The sequence below is a fragment of the Durio zibethinus genome, chromosome 6, assembly GCF_047325235.1.
Source record: "Durio zibethinus cultivar Kanyao isolate XHJ-2024 chromosome 6, ASM4732523v1, whole genome shotgun sequence".
In the NCBI taxonomy this organism is placed as follows: domain Eukaryota; kingdom Viridiplantae; phylum Streptophyta; class Magnoliopsida; order Malvales; family Malvaceae; genus Durio; species Durio zibethinus.
In genome coordinates, this window is record NC_143167.1 from 30,066,232 (window position 1) to 30,083,691 (window position 17,460).

The 17,460-nt window shown below is 34.2% G+C and overlaps 3 protein-coding genes across 5 annotated transcripts; all 3 read right to left on the reverse strand.

Annotated features, from left to right (window-relative positions):
- Positions 1 to 685: 685 nt before the first annotated feature.
- On the reverse strand, positions 686 to 2,900 carry LOC111286441 (aspartyl protease family protein At5g10770-like). Its single transcript, XM_022876396.2, has 3 exons — positions 2,598 to 2,900; positions 1,929 to 2,351; positions 686 to 1,850 (listed from the first exon to the last, which is right to left on the reverse strand). The coding sequence occupies exons 1-3, from the start codon at positions 2,800 to 2,802 to the stop codon at positions 1,027 to 1,029; spliced, it is 1,452 nt and encodes a 483-aa protein (XP_022732131.2). The 5' UTR covers positions 2,803 to 2,900; the 3' UTR covers positions 686 to 1,026.
- Positions 2,901 to 4,787: 1,887 nt separating this feature from the next.
- On the reverse strand, positions 4,788 to 7,065 carry LOC111286440 (aspartyl protease family protein At5g10770-like). Of its 3 annotated transcripts, none has more exons than XM_022876393.2 (3): positions 6,842 to 7,065; positions 5,927 to 6,370; positions 4,788 to 5,813 (listed from the first exon to the last, which is right to left on the reverse strand). In XM_022876393.2, exons 1-3 carry the CDS (start codon positions 7,032 to 7,034, stop codon positions 4,987 to 4,989), a joined length of 1,464 nt encoding a protein of 487 aa, XP_022732128.2. In that variant the 5' UTR covers positions 7,035 to 7,065; the 3' UTR covers positions 4,788 to 4,986. The 3 variants fall into 3 exon arrangements, with proteins under 3 accessions (XP_022732128.2, XP_022732126.2, XP_022732129.2); XM_022876391.2 differs by having other exon boundaries at positions 5,927 to 6,376; XM_022876394.2 differs by having other exon boundaries at positions 4,839 to 5,801; positions 5,927 to 6,376.
- Positions 7,066 to 10,056: 2,991 nt separating this feature from the next.
- LOC111284942 (aspartyl protease family protein At5g10770-like) lies at positions 10,057 to 13,976 on the reverse strand. Its single transcript, XM_022874076.2, has 3 exons — positions 13,754 to 13,976; positions 11,354 to 11,794; positions 10,057 to 11,128 (listed from the first exon to the last, which is right to left on the reverse strand). Exons 1-3 carry the CDS (start codon positions 13,944 to 13,946, stop codon positions 10,305 to 10,307), a joined length of 1,458 nt encoding a protein of 485 aa, XP_022729811.1. The 5' UTR covers positions 13,947 to 13,976; the 3' UTR covers positions 10,057 to 10,304.
- Positions 13,977 to 17,460: the final 3,484 nt, after the last annotated feature.

A 17,460-nucleotide genomic window follows, 5' to 3' on the forward strand; every position in this document is an offset into this window, starting at 1 on the left:
TTTGATTAAAGTCTAAATAATTTACCCAAACCAATCTTAAAGAGGGATAATGAATTTCTTAAAATTTTAAGATTTCTCAATTACAAGTTAAACTTTAAGACTTAACAATTAACATTATTTCTTCAAAATTAAAAGAAATTATTTACTTATATCTGAAAGACAACTCTTCTTATAGATTTTGTTCTTGCCCTTCACTTGAAATTCTTTGACTTGTCTATACTGTATAAGAAAGAAATAAGAAAAAAGACTTTATTTATTGATAAGTTAATCCTATTAAAAGTTGGATTATTTACTGATAAATCCTTTGCCTTTATAACTTTTTATTAAAAACTCCCATAAAATACTATATATATACCCGTATTACAGCAGTATAAACTGGGATGGAATGCTAGGACATGGTATTGATGGTTGCAGCTGTAGATGGCCAACAGTTCATGCATGGAGCTTCTGTGAATATCTTTCTTTCTGATTCAATCATTATTGTCGGAATCACTTCATTTTGTGTTTCAATATGTAGTACATAACTAATCTTGTACAACTCTCTATTGGAGGATACTGTTCTAGTTTTCTAGAATTTTCTTGGTTTACTCTGTATTTTGAGTTACATCTATATCGCCTAGTCTGCAACTTGGCTATTACTGATACTTGTCAAAGACAACATTCATCCAAATAAAAAGAATCAATGCAGAACCTTTTAATCTTCTTCATTTATACCCTTCATAAAAAGTTTGATTATAAGAGTAAAGTTAGGATACTTATCTGCAGGGAAAGAGATGTGCTACACTTGGATTTACACTCAAAGGTACAAGTTCAAGCATGTGTAGCACTGGAAATTGCAACCCTACCACATTATTCATCAACTTGAACTATGCATAAGCATACACAAATTTAATACGTTCTTATATATATTCAACCTTCACACTGATCTTCCATTACTTATTTAGTAGACTTGTTAAACTATTCTGGAATTATCAGAAGTGCTAAGGTATATGAAGATTGTTTTCCTAGCTCGATTGGTAGTTTATCTTAGAGACAACCACCGGGTGCAAAGCCAACCCTTCCTTTAACATCATCGTAGACCACTTCATATGTTTTCTGCTGAAAATTTCCAAGAATCGCCACATCACCAGCATCCTTATTTTTGGCGAACGCCAGACACGCTTGCGATTCATTTCTCAAATACAAAACCCCGCTGTAATCGATCTCAACATTAATACCGCCATTAAAGACTATGCTGACTGTTGGTGTTCTAATAACATTATAACCACTAAAATCGTAGCATGTGTCAAGGATCGAGAGCGGTGGTGCCCTTGGATATTTGGTCATCCATTTATGAAATGCCGATTTGAATTGAGCATATGCTGTTGGGGGAAGACGAGTGATTACAGTTCCGGAGTCGATAATCGCACCAGCTGTCTTGAAAACCGAGCTATTAATGGGTGCCCTCTGGCCGGCCACGTTTATTCCGATAATGTCAAGGCCGTAAAAAGGTGTTTTTTGGAATGATTTTGGCATTGGTGTGAACATGATATTCTTTGGGAGTTTGGTTGGACCAAAGGTAAGGTATCCAACTGAGCTATCCTTTGATGGTAAACAATGGGAAAAGATTTTCCTATATTTCTTGGCAGTTTGTGATACAAAGGAAAACTTGCCTCGTCCAAGTCCTATGAGCCCAGCTACACGGCTACTTAGAAGTTGGTTCTGTTGGCCGCAACCAAACAAGTAGCCTGGAAACACATCTGACCGTGAAATGGTTAACTTTTCTTTAGCCAAAAAGCCTATGGAAGACGACGAATCACCATAAGAGATACCGTACAGGCATGTCGAGGAAGAGCAACCCTGCTGCATACCTACATTTATAATAACAATAACAAAAATCTTCTCCTTCTCCATTATAAATTTAATGAATCTTTTTAGTGTTACTTTACCTTCAGCAGAAATTTGATTACATGTTGCTGCGCGACAGGTAATGTTGGCGTATGACTTTGATTTTGATGGGTTGAATATTGGTTCGACTTGGTCATGGCAAAATCCTGCGCATGGCTCACATTGAGTCCAAGTGAAGTGACTTCCGGTGTCAAATATGAGAGCATATTTTTTCGTTGGCGTTCCAAACCCAACAGTGACGAGGTAGTTGCCTGTGCCAACGAAGACTCCTTTCTTGGTTGGAAGTGTAACAGCATCTATCTCCTCCATGGAATTCATGGAAAGCCTAGAGTGGATTGAATCCACCCGGGACTGGTCTTGACTTAGAATTTCAGCATGAGAGTGAGCATTTACTCTGTCTTGGTTCGATGCAAAGCATGACCCATGCTTATGTACTACTTCTAGTGATGACTTTTTGTTGATTACTGAAATATATATACAAACATTTTCAAGAAACATTAAACCTTAATTATTTGTCAAAGCTCTTTTTATACAGATAATCATTGTTGCTGAAATTAATAATCTAAATACATATACTGTATCATATGCTCTAGTAACTATATATCTTGCTATGATTAATTAGATGTTTCTACCACCAAGCACTTGAACTAGTTAAATCCTGATAGCAAGGGATGTTAACACTGTAGAAATTAACCTTAAAATTACTATACCTTTGGTAGATGAGTTGCATACAGTTGATGGAAGCAGAGAGCTTATCTTAATAAAATGAACATGTAAATGAAAATCCTTGGTTTCCAGAGTACTCATTTTTTCTTGCAAGGCATAGCTATTTTTTGAAGAGTGTAGAAGCAAGATAAAGAAGAGAAAAGGAGGAAGAAGGAAGGAGAACAAATTAGAGAAAATGGAAGTAGCCATGGACTAAATCTTTGTTTCTGCGTAATGTTCTACGATTCAAAATGATTGCTGCTTGGTCACCCCCTTATACAGAATCAATGGTGGAAAATACTAGTGCTAGTCTTAGCTTATGCATTTCACTATCTTATCCTTGCTCAAAATCTTTCTTCAAGCCCGACAGAGTTAAACTTAGTGGAAGCAAAAGTGCCAATAGTAACCAAAGTGAAAAGATAATTATTAGATCCATTTCTTAGAAGAAGAAAGTGCATCCCAAGCCAACTTTGGCCTAATTGATCGAGTCTCCATTTAGGAACCGGAAGCAATAATGGGATTGTTGATTTTTCATTTAAGGGACCATGGTTTTTTTTTTTTTGCAATTAGGGACCAGCATTCTTGGCTCCTATTTTGATCTGTATATAAAATTCAAGGTTTATCCCCATTAACAAAATAGAAAAACACAAGTGCGTCCATAATCCTCATTGTTTTCATATTTATCAAGTTGGTGGCCGGTAAGATTTAGAAACTTAGGTTCGATTTTCATTGTTGGGCTTAATAATCTTTTGGGTGGATGATCATAAATTTAATAGGTCTTTGTTGAAATATATGATATGCTCTGATCTTGAAATAAAATAATTTCTCATCACTTAAACATTTTTGTAATAAAAAAAATTATATAGGAACACAATCAAAGTCGTTGGAAAGCTTGTAAAGTCGAGAGAACGTAGGAGTACTATTTGTCGTGAAAGTGATTTTTTTTTTTTTAATACAAGTACATACTCTAACCTGATTTTATCCTAAGGTTTGTATTTTTTTGGACATAAGAAAGAATACTAAATATTCTAATACAATAAATATATATCCATCCAACTCTCAATATTTCATCCAAATCTCATCCCATCTTTATTACTTGAATCAAAATCAAATGGCTACAAAACGCCTCAAAATATTGAAAGACTTTAACATTAGACAATAGTTGAATCAAATCCTTTTGACAAATAATGACGTCATATAAAATAACTAGAAACACACTTTATCTATTCTGAAATCTTATACAAATTCAAGTACCATGAAAACGAATTTATATCATCTTTGATTAAAGTGTAAAGTGGAAGAAGAGGATTGAAACTGAAAATGGGAAATGTCCTAGTCTTTTATTTCCATGCTTGAGGATTTCGTTGATCGTGGGCTGCTATGTCTAGCTTTATCCGCCACGGGTTTGATCAATAGAAATGATTGGATTCAACACTCAAGAAAACTATACGATTACTTTTTGATGTGGCTCTTGTGTCACGGGTCGAGACTTAAGCTCCGAACCCGCGCGGCTCCGGGACCCGGGTATTCACCCTTCCCGCGTCTCGGATCAGCCTGACCACCACGGTTCACACCCTTGTGAGGTATTGTCCGCTCTGGCCCCCCTGGCCTCACGGTTTTGTCCTACAAAAGGTGCCTCCCAAGGCGGAGATGCTGTGAACCCTTTTATACCCCAGGGACCTTCCTATTATGTTCGATGTGAGATTCAGGACTCCCTCTTAGGTCCGTGACATTCTCCCGCACCCAACCTCGTGATGCCCTCGTCACGGAGGCCGGCCACTCTGCCTACCTCCCTTGAGGCGCTCGACGTGGATCGAACGGTTTAGGGCTGGCTCTGATACCACTTGTCACGGGTCGAGACTTAAGCTCCGAACCCGCGCGGCTCCGGGACCCGGGCATTCACCCTTCCCGCGTCTCGGATCAGCCTGACCGCCACGGTTCACACCCTTGTGAGGTATTGTCCGCTCTGGCCCCCCTGGCCTCACGGTTTTGTCCTACAAAAGGCGCCTCCCAAGGCGGAGATGCTGTGAACCCTTTTATATCCCAGAGACCTTCCTATTATGTTCGATGTGAGATTCAGGACTCCCTCTTAGGTCCGTGACACTTGCACTAGCCAAGCTTGGTGGTAGGAAACGGAACTTACTATATACAATGATTTATGACTATATATGAGCTGTAGCCCCCCATTTTTTTCCAGCTATTATTATTTCTTAATTCTGATTACAAGTTGCAGAAAAGTTGAACTGATACTAATTAGAGTCGTTTTTTTTTTTTTTCCAATAGTGAAAGATAGAGCTTTCGCCAATAACAGTTATTCAATCTTTCTCCATCAGCATTACTGTATGATGATGAAGGACCTAATTTGAAGATTCTCTTCTCCATTAGATGACAAACTTACTGGCATCCCCCGGTCGCAAATCCAACTCTTCCTCCAGCACCATCATATACCACTTGCAGTGTCTTCTGCTGCGTATTCCCAAATATCGCCACATCACTGACATCATCATTTGCAGCAAATGCTAGGCATATCTGAGAAACACTTATAGAGTACAAAATCCCCTCTTGGGGGATTGCCAACTCAATGCCTCCGCTGAAGAAGAAGCTTATCTTTGGTATGGTAACGGATTTGTAATTTCTAAAATCATAGCATGTGTCAAGTATTGAAAATTTTTTAGCCTTTGGATATTGGCTCATGCTTTGTCGAAATGTGGACCTCAGTGCTGCGTATGCAGCAGGTGGCAAGCGTGTGATAACAGTTCCAGAGTCAATGATTGCACCGGCAGTGGTGAAAACTGATTCTGAAATCGATAGTTTTGTGCCACCAACGCTGATTCCAGTAATGTCAAGGCCATAAAAAGATGTATCTCGGAAGCTTTTGGATAATGGAGTGAATTTTACAGATTTTGAGCTGCCCCTACCTTTTCCAAAAGTGAGGAAACCGGTTGAGCTGGAGGATGATGGCAAGCAGTAAGAGAAAATTTTCTTGTATTTCCTGGCTGTTTGTGAAGGCAAAGCTAATTTATCTCGGCCAAGTCCCAGCATACCGGCTGCACCAACAAAAAGACCTTGGTTGTTTTGGCCACAACCGAAAAGAAAGTTGTTGAACACATCTGTTGACGTTAAGGTTAGCCTTTCTTTGGCAAAGAATCCAATCGAGAAAGAAGAGTCTCCGTATTGAATGTCATAGACACATGTCGATGATTCGCAACCTAGTGGGTTCCCTGCTAAAATTTTGTCAGCCCCGTATATCTCATAAAATTTTCAACCAACTTCTAATTTTATTCTCAATTTGACCTAACCAAATATCAGATTGGTCACTTATGAATAGTTATACCTGTTGCAGAAAAGAGTGAATTGCATAGTGCCGTATTGCATGAAACGTTGGAATATGTTGAGGAAGCAGAGGGGTCAAATATTGTCTCCTGCTGCTGATAGCAATACCCTGCGCAAGGCTCACATTGTGTCCAGGTGATGTCGCTTCCTGTATCAAATATGAGAGAGAGTTGTTTCTTTGGGGTGCCAAGACCCACGATGACTATGTAATCGCCCGACCCCACCACACTACCATCCCTGGCTGGGAGATTGGCGTCATCAGTCTCCTTCACATCTGACCTGGAGCCTGAGTTCTTGGCTAGTCTGGACTGAATATATCTGACTCGGGCTTCATCTTGGAAGAGAGTCTCCGCATGAGTGAGATGGTTTTTTGCTCTGCCTTGATGGAGCTGAGAGCATGGGCCATGCTTGTGGACAACTTGTAAAGATGATTTTTTGTCGAGACCTGAAACTGAATGCCATACTTTATAAAATACACATAGAAACAATCAAACCAATTGAAAATCGAATCGAACCATTATCGTGTTACTTGATTCATAAGATTCTTGTTAATATATGTGGTTTGATTTTTTAACTGGATCATGTTAGAATGCCATATAGCATCTAAGATAGACAGTGAAATGCTATACGAAAAATGGAAGTGGACCTGGACTCTCCAAACAAGAATTGGTCTAACATTGATATATAGGCTTCAGTATCTGTATAATAATCAAAGATCTCCAATTTTTTAGTTCTAGTTGAACTTAAAATCTGCTGCAACTCTCTCACCCTTATATATTTGCATATATGAGATGGCAAAAAAATATATATATATATTTGAGACCTCAGGCTGGCCACCTGAACAAAATTATAGAATCTTTTTTTTTTTTTATACACGATAAAGAATCTTAATATAAGTGTATAGTGATAAAGGAACCTTTGGTAGATGAGTTGCAAACGGCTGATGGCAGTAGAGCATTGACGTGAATAATATGGTGAAGATCATTGCTATCTGTACTACTCTTTGTTCCTTGGGAAGCATAACTCTTTTTCCAAGAGCAGAGAATTAGCAAGACAAAGACGACAGAATTAGCTGAAATTAGGAGGTTTGGGAAAATAAAAGTGGCCATTGATAAAACTCAACCTATCTTTAATTTTTTTTCAAATATATACAATTGGAAATGAATGCTGCTTGTTCTTCACCTCTATATATAATGTGGTTTAAGGTTAATATTTTTAATAAACTTATAATTATTATAATATAATTAATCAATTATAATTTAACATTACATGTCGTTCATAAAAAAATTATATAAAACTCACACTTTTAAATGATAAATCTTTATATAATTCTTGATTATAATTAATTAATTATAATATTATAATACAAAATTATAAATAATATGAATCCGTATTTTAGTATTGTTCTTATAATTTCCTAACAAGATTATTTGCCTTCCTTTTTTTTTTTAATCATGCTCAAATTTTCAACACAAAGAACTAAAATTACTGGGAAGCAAAAGTTGCATTAACGATTATAGTCAAAAGATAATCATAATTACATCCACTAATCGTTGGCTACAATCTCTCAAGATAAGAAGCACTGCATATCCAATCTCGGCCCTTGGGATTTCAATGGCTGTTGCATTATATAAAGAATTAAGGACACTTATCTCTTCCAAAAGGCTAAAAGCTAAAGTCAAGACAAATTGTGATGACTTAAAAATGTCAAATGTGAGTATTGAGAATATAATTAATTGATACATTTTTTTTTTTTACTTTCATTTTTATTTTACAAATTAAAAAAATTAATAGTATCAAAATTTTCCTGCTATCATTTTTAAAAAATAAAATTTAACAATTTTAAAATTTAACATCTATAATACCTTGTTTTAATACAAAACAACGAATTTCTTTATATAAAAAAAAAAAAAAAAAACAGCCTCAGTATTTAATTCCATAATTATATTGTTGCAATTATTTTTATTTAAATTAGAACTTTAAATGAAATAATAGTCGCCTGGGCCATGAATCAGCCACTAGACAGACAGAGAAGATTGGAGCCAAGGAACCTTGTCTAACTTATCTAATGGCTAATGCACTAAGGATTGTTATTGGAGGAGTAACCACCCCAAAGTAGACGTCAACGCACTAAAATCCGTTCGACCGACGACTTCCAAATTCCAATGGTGGGAGACTTAAATCTGGTAAATGCGCATTCGATATGAAAAAGATTGCGATTATTTTTAAGGGCGTGGGCTTATACAGATAATGGCCACGAATAACAACCATGATTGGCTTAGTAATATATACTAATATTAGATTATAACCCTTGTAATTTTATTTATTTAATATAAATATATATATACACAAATTAATTTTTTTTCAAAATTATATTCAAAATTTTAAAACTTATAACATATATAAAATTTATATATATTAATATATCATTAAAAAATAAACTTTCTGAAAGCAATAAAAAAAAATTATGTTTTTCTTTTAGATATTTTTATTTGTAATAATATTTATACATCTGTAAAATTATATCAAATAAAAATAAATTATATTTAAAAAATAAAAATATATATTATTAAATAATAAATTAAATAATAGAAAAATATTAACATACTTTCATATTAGTAATCTTGACTAAATTATTATACAAAATATGAAAAATGTTAGAAAATATGCAAAAATTGAAAAAATATTATTTTTCATAAGAATGAAACTATAATAATAATAAAATATATCTTAGAAAAAATTTACTAAAAAAATTGCAATAATAATAAAATATACCTTAGAAAAAAGTTAATGAAAAAAATAAAAAAATTAATGTATAACATATAATTTTGTAGTTTTAAATTTGTAAAAGAATTCTTTAGTAACAATTAGGATTTAATAGATAATTTTTAAATTAATTTTTTAAAATTTAAAATGAATATCATAAGTGATAAAGATAATATTAAATTTTTTACATTTATTTGAAATATAAATTTAATAAATAGAGTTCAAATGGATATAATTATTTTGATAATCTGATTATTTAAAGATTTAAAATGAAAATTTTTTGAAATTTCAAAATCTTACATAAAATTTGCTTAAATTTTTAATGTCTTACTTAAATTTTTTAAAAAGATAATATTTTAAATCAAGATAAAAAAAATTATTGAAAGATTTAGATAAACTTAATCTTTGTAATTTTTAAATATGTTATAAAAGATTTTGATAATTAAATAATTTTTTAAATAAGGTTATTTGGTAAACAATTAAAATTATTTATTAAAAAATAAAATCTGTATTTCATTTTTTGAATTTTAAAATATATATCTTTAACTTGATTTGATTTTTAATTATAATTTGAATAAATCTAAAACTATCTTATTCTTTTAAAAAACTATTATATGTGTCATTTAAAAAATTATTTACATAGGTACTTATATGGTAGACTTATTTATATATGTTGTTATACATATATATATATATATATATATATATATTATATGGGGAATGAGCTATGAGTGTGAAAGAACTTAAAAAGAAAATTACCATGTGGCCCATCTTATACCACAAAATGGTGGATATGATATGGGAGACATTCTGGTTTTGGATAAGCTAAAGATTTTATTTATCCAAAGAAAGAATTATCCTATTTCAAATTACAAAGATAACATATTACAGCAACTAAAAATCAAACAAAATTTCCTGAACTGAACTCCATTGTTTGACAAAAATCCTTGAACTGATAAGGGAGATATTACTTTCAAGATATAGAAAGATTGTTGTAATTTGTATAATAATTCATATGAAAATCTGCTGTTACTTATTTGGTTTCGAACCAAGGAATGAAAGAAAGGAGTAAGACAGATTGGTGACAGCAATGATCCAGGATTAAATGTGGGGAAATTCCTCTGGCTGTTCATGTACGCGAATGGGATGGCGTTTTAAACAATAAACACACTTAAATATGGCAACTAGAAGGTATTCACTATTTTGTGGAACCTTGGGCTTGTCCCCTGTTGGGTCAAGAGGCAGAAGTCCTGCAGGAGTTGGGATTCTTATCCCAATTCCCGCAAAAATTGAAGCGGTCCTGCTCAGGTTTTTTTTTTTTCTTCAAAAAGAGATACGTATTTTATGATTTGAAGGTTTAACATCGCCTTTGAAAACCATGTCTTGGTTATTATTGTAAATAAGTTTGCAGCAAACATTTGTTTTTGTTTCCTTAATTATGGGGTACAAGTAGCAGAAAAGTACTTGAACTAAAATGGACTCCACCTATGGAGTTCGGATAACTTTCACTGTATATCAATTATTTCAATCTTCAACCACTCTTTTTTTGTCATACATATGGATTATGATTTGACAGCTAACTTGAAGATTTTCTTCTAGATTAGCTTAAAAACTTAGGTACAGCCCCCTGTAGAAAATCCAAGCCTCCCTGCAGCACCATCGTATAGCACTTGCAATGTCTTCTGTTGTGTATTCCCAAAAATCCCTGTATCTGAGTCATCACTGTTTCCGGCGAACCCTAGGCACACTTGTGAGATACTACTAACGTAAAAAACACCCTTTGCTGCGATAGGAACCTCCACACCCCCGCTGAAGAAGAAGCTTATCTTAGGAAAGCTAACTGAAGAATATTTGCTAAAGTCATAGCATGTGTCCAGGATTGAAAGTGGTTGTGCCATTGGATATTGGCTCATCTGTTTTCGAAATGCAGACTTCAGTGCCGCATAGGCAGTTGGTGGCAGCCGCGAGATGACGGTTCCAGAGTCAATGATTGCGCCACCAGCGGTGAAAACAGATGCTGCGATTGATAATTTTTGGCCACCAACGCTTATTCCAGTAATGTCAATACCGTAAAAGGATGAACCTTGGGAGATTGTGGACAACGTTGTGAATTTTATGGATTTTGAGGCGCCACCGTCGCCAAAAGTGAGGAAACCAGTTGAGCTGGCGGATGATGGTAAGCAGTAGGAGAAGAATTTCTTGTATTTTAAGGCGGTTTGTGATGGCAAAGATAATTTATCTCGGCCAAGTCCTAGTAAACCGGCTGAGCCACCAAAAAGACCTCGATTGTTTTGGCCGCAACCAAATAGAAAGTCATTGTACACATCACTTGGTGTCAAGGTGAGCGTATCTTTAGCAAAGAATCCAACTGAGAAGGACGAGTCTCCATATTGGATAGCATAGACACAAGTTGATGATGAGCAGCCAGGTGAGTTGCCTGAAAGCGTATAAAAAGAGAGAATTAACATTTTTTTCACTGGAATAGCTGGGCTATGGCTTGGGTAAGTCCCTAATGAGTCCACAATTTTGAATTCTGGAAGGGGTCCAGCAAATTTGTTTTAATTAACAAGTAATTGTCCACCTTCTTACTCATAAAACTTTCGTTTGATTCTTTGTCTAACACGAAAATTTATTTTTTTCCCAAGTTTGTCACCAAAGTTACCTGTTGCAGAAGCCAGTGAATTGCAAACTGTTGAGGTGCATGAAATGTTGGAATATGTCGAGGATTGTGAGGGCGAAAAAATTGGATCCTGCTGTTTATAGCAAGATCTTACGCAGGGCTGGCATTGTGTCCATGTGATGTCACTTCCAGTATCAAATATGAGAGATAAATCTTTCTTTGGGGTGCCAAGACCCACGGTTACTATGTAATTGCCCGATCCCACCACACTACCATCCTTGGCAGGGAGAGTGGCTGCATCAGTCTCCTCGACATTGCTGGAGCCTGGATAAATCTTGGCAAGTTTTGACCGAATAGACTTGACTCGGGCTTCATCTTGGAGGAGGACCTCGGCGGGAGTGGGAATATTTGCTTTATCTTGATGAAGTCGAGAGCATGGACCGTGCTTATGGACAACTGGTAAAGATGCCTTTTTGTCCAAAGCTGAGATTGAAAGCCATGCATCATATCCAATAAGATAAAGTGTTAGAAACAATACTACTACTATTACAATTAACTACTAAAATAGGAACAAAAATGATTTGCCCCTTCAATTGTGAGAATAGAATATGCCTTTTTTTCCTATAACTTAAAAAGTAATTGTTGAGTGGGGGACACCCAATACAAGAAATGGGCCAATAAGTCTATTCCTTTGATGGGGTTTATGCTTATTTAATTTTAATTATGGAAAAAATTTTGGATAAACATTGTTTCACATCCTTGCATTATTGATTCATTGATTATTTACCATTAATTTTTATTATTAAGTATCTAAAACCTAAGTGGATGATGCACAAATAATGGGGATGAAAGTGACTGCCAAATAATGCATTAGCTAAAGATTGAAAGAAATGTTTTAAAAATAAGAGAGCATGGGCTTCCAATAAAGAAAAAAAACATAGAAAAGCAAAAATCATAGACAATTATGAGATTTACCATCTTGTGGCTGATTGAGAACAAAGTAGTGTTGCGTAGGTGTTTACTTGCTGTTTCTTAGAAGAATTTTTTTTAATTGCAAGATTCTTTGTGCTAAAGGTCTATTTAGTATTAAGGATATAAACTAATTCATCCTTTCAGGGACAAAAACCAAACTTATCAACAAAAAATTCAAGTAATTCGGACCACACAATTTTAAGGCAAGTAGAAGAATACATAGGATTTTTTTTTTTTTTTTTTATGTCTGAACGTTGCTTTTCACGAAGAGATTCTTATGTTTCTTTTTCGATTAATAAAAAAAAAAAAACCAATATTCCCCAAATTTCTAGCCACCAACAAACAACTAGGGAAGTGGAGAAGAAATGCTGGAAATAAATTTATAATAAATATTCAAGGTCGAAAATATTAATTAAAAATTTCCAAACTTTTAGTTCCAAATGCTCTTCTTAATTTTGCTTTTTTTAATTATTTATGTTTGCAATCACGTGAAATCCCCGTCCAAAAGTCTCGTTCAATCATTGTATCACCAACCACAAACCTGACCTTAGCCATTGCCCTGCCCACGAGTTGCAGGTGGAAAAGAAAAATATACGATCAATGACCAATCAAACTCCTCTTGATTATGTTTGTTTGAGTAATGTTTCAAGACCAAACTTTTTTTTTTCTTCGTTAGTGTCTTATGACCAAACCATGCTAGAATGGGTCTCAAGTACAAACACCACTAGCCCCTCGGGACTAGCTGGGTTTCAAATTCAAAAGAAATTAGTGGGCTTTGGATACTATATGGATGTCGGAAAAGAAAACTTTGGGGATAACTTTCTTTTAAAAAAAAAAAAAGATTTTTCAAAAGCCTAATGTATATCTATATATATATATATATATGTATAACTTGTATACTACTACATATATTTACAAGTAGAAAAAAGAGTATGATGATATCAGCTTAATTAATTGGATGATTTCAATTGCAAAAAAAAGGTAATGGCTTTAGGACACTCGGTTTTTGGTCTTAGTCAAATAGTTTCTCAATGGACATGAGTCAGTCAACTATTTGCATGATTAATCATCATTGAAAATTGACTTAGATTACTAAAATACCTTTAAACAATTGTGGGATTTGGGAGCAGAAAAAGAAAGGCTAGATGCTGTGTTTCTCCAACAGGCAAAGCAGCAGAGAGAACACATTGACTATCATCATAAGCTTGATTGATAGCATGAATGCCGGGCAGCGCAGATATACTTGTAACAATCCCAATAATAGCTGATAGCATAATCATCAATAACAATACTACTTATGATAATACTGATTAATTTATATACAGTACTCGCGACAAAGGTAAAGTTGGAAAAAAAAGTCAACAAGCCAAGGGTTCAAGGCTGGCTGCTTTGTATGTGTGCGTGTGTGTGTGTGTGTGTGTGTGTGTGTGTGTGAGAGAGAGAGAGAGAGAGAGAGAGAGGTAATTTAACCTTGGGCTGCAGGGCTACAAACAGAGGAGGGTAGAAGAGAGCTGACTTGGATGGTGTGGCGGTGCTGAAGGTGGTGGCTCTCGGCAGTTGCACTAATTCGTCCCAAGAAATAGCCCTCCTTCAAAGAGCAGACAAGACATACAAGAAGAAGATAAGCAGAGAGGAAGGTGGGGAAAATGGTAGCGGCGCCCATGGTCCACCTTAATTTCTATTTGATTTTCTTATCTTACAACCACGCTCCACTACATATATATATTGTTGGTCACCCTTGCAAGGCGTATGAGAGTGACACAAAGATCACCAATTCTTACACGTCATCCTTGAATGATACACAACTAACAAACTCCACACCACAGCTATATACCCAATTATCTCTCTCTGGTATTTTCAAAAAAAAAAAATCTTTGTTGTTAACTCCGCCCGGCCGAAATCGTCATTAGCTTGGGAATTCACGAATAGGCGGTGAACACGTTGGCCACCAAGGGATTGTTTTCACTCCACTTTATTTCGAAAAAATAATGCTAAATATTCAATTTGTTTTCCCAAGGAAAAAATAATTTTTTAGTACATATAGTTAAGTTATTATTATTATTATTATTATTATTATTATTCTCACTTCTAATAAAGAATTAAACCATAGATTGTCCAAATTCGTAAGACTTTCTCTATCGTTGATGAAGTTGCAAATTAAAAGCAATATGCTTATTCCAAGCTATCTTTGTTTTATTCCGTATACATCAAATCAGAAGCCTTCTTCACGGCACAATGTGAACCCTGGAATGTAAGGTAATGTTTACGTGAAGCTTGCATGAAATTGGGTCCCTTCCCCTCCCCAATTAACAACATTTTTTGGGCCGGATTGTGACTTTTTGGAGCCGAACCATTGTTACTTGCTCTGTTTTAGGCATACCCATGTTTTTAATGGGAAACTAATGAAATTTCCTTTTCAAATAATGGTTCTATACAGTGGCTGGGAATCCAAAATCCACCCGTATGGTTTTCATCAACCGTCTATCATGAAATATAACATGATGGGGTTTCTTTTTTCCTGTGAATTTCATGATGAAGCAATAGATAAGGGCCATAGCTTTTGGTCAGAGTTCATCTAAAAAATTCAAATAAACAAACCACTTGTTTATGCTTTACACGATCATGATCAAACTTTGAAGTCACTGGTTTTGCTTTATTATTTTATTTCTTTATTTAGTGCGAGTTATCCCTTTAGGCCCTTTAATTCCTTAATTACCTCAAATCTGTGGTATAAAAGTACTTGAAATTCAACCTCATCGACTCCTTGTACTACCTTCTATATGATAATTGCCAAATAAAGGCTCTAATCTTGAACGAGTTTTTACAAAATGAAGGGCAGCGATTGGAGAAAGACCAAACTTTTAAGTAATCTTTCTTAAAATAAAATTAAATTTGGAAACTCAAACGGAGTTTACTTATTTATTTATGCTTCTAAATTATGCCTAAATCTAATATCTATCTTTTTTTATTTAAAAAAAATTGAGTCTAATACCTACTTAAGGCTTTCCACCTAATGGCTCCCATATATGATGATATATCTACGTTGATTGTAAATGTTACTGAAAACAACTTAAATGGAATTTTTTGCATAAAATTTGTAAAGTTTTTATTATAAATAATTAATTAAAAATTAAAAATTAATAGATTAAAATATTTTATTATATAAATTACGTAAAATTTGAAAAAATAAATAAATTTTGATATTCTTTTTAAATAGGTATTTTTGATAAAAATTTTAATATAATTTTATTATTAAATAAGTATCAATCAAATTTATATTATAAATTATATTTAAAATATTTTTCAGATACTATTAATTTATCATTAAATTTTATCAATTTATTGATTTAAATTTTTTTATTAAATTTATTTTAAATAAAAACTTTATAAATTTCACATAACAAATTTTATCTAAACTATGCACGTTATCAAGACCAATTACTGAAAAAAAAATTAGAATCTATTTTACTGGGAGTTCGTACAAAAGAGGCATGCCGGCTGTCAATTGGAAATCCAAGCACTACTGTAAAAGGGGCAAAGGCCAAAACTTGCACCTAACAAATAATTGAGGAGTCCACGTAAGATCTCTAAAAGCTTAAAGCAATTATTAAGTGAAAGTGCTACTTAACCTATCTAAAAGATTATAATAATGCATAACAAAGAAAATATCTTTTGCAAAACTCAATAGATCCTTTTCTTTTTTAAACCAAAAAAAAAAAGAAAAAGAAAGATAAATACCAAATCCAGAATACATAATTTTTGCACCCATAGTATACGTAGTTCTAGATGATATTTTTGTCAAAATTGGCGTCAATTTTGGGACCCATTACTCCACTTGAAGATGCTCGGAAATTCCTTGAATCTTCAAAGTTTCTGCACATATTTGTCAGCGCCTACAAAGACATGAACCACTAGGGTCTCACTTTGACATGAACATTGAACAATTGGTCTCGCTTGTTCTCAATTGTGTTTGGAAACTAGTTTTCTACAGGCCTATACAATAAGTGGTGGTGGGCACTAATAAAGTTAAGAGTCTGTGCTAAGGCATCCTGTTTGGCTGTTTGCGAACCAAATATTATTTTAGTGGGTGGTGGATGAAAGCTGGAATCTTTCTGTTCCACAAGAGGGAGATTGATGGGTTAACGACTTATCATGATATAAATTTTCAACTTTTCATATTTTTCTTTGGGTCCATGTTTCCTTTTGTCCTGACCCATTTTCTTTTTCTAATTTCACACTTGATTAAGAAACAAGAAAAAAAAATGGGAAAGAAAAGGAGTTGGTGTGGTTTCAATTCATCATCAGCAGTTACTGTTTTGCAAGCTCTTTGCAACAACCAATCAAATAATGCAAAGAAAAGAAAGTGAGTAAATGTAATGCTCTGATTTGGCAATGCTTATAGTGAAAAAAAAAAAAAAAAAAACCTGAGTTTAGTGCCGACTGTATACTTCCACTCACATACTCCCTATATCCCAAATTCCAACTATAATAATAGGAATGAAAATTGAATAGAAGTCTGATAATAGGCTAATAACAAAAAGAGCATACATTTTCTCCTTATCTTTCAAACTTAAGACAAAACCATTAGCTAGTGGTTGAGGCACATTTCCAACATGGGAGCTTCTAGTATTCAAATTTCTTTTTCCTTGATAATCCATCATAGAATCCTCTAAAGTGGGTGATAAACTGTTAAATATTTCCTCAAGTTCACACAACAAGATCCTCCTTTTATGTAGCCAATTACATTTCCCATTTGAAAATACCCTTATTTGTCTTTTCTACTTGTAGTGAAACCAGAGGCAGAATGCATTCATACTACAGATGCATTGAAGATTTGTTTGCCCATCGGTGGCATTAACAATTGTGAAAAATTGAGGCCAGAATCTGCTATCAATCTTTTGAATGGAAATGGATTCCAAGAAGCCAAAGCCAATTGGCATGTAGGACTGTTTTATATCTGACTATGACTGACCTGGACTATCTTGTAGAAAGAAATCGCGAGTGAAGAACAATTTGAAGAACTTAGCATTAGCTATTTTCTAGTAACTTTGGGACACTTTGCTCGGTTAATACTTGTTACCCTACATTTTTTTCAAGTATTTTCTCATCTCTTCTCCTTCATAGGCAAGAAAGACAGCGGCCTTGACTGCCACAAGAACTCTCAACAAAAGATGAGG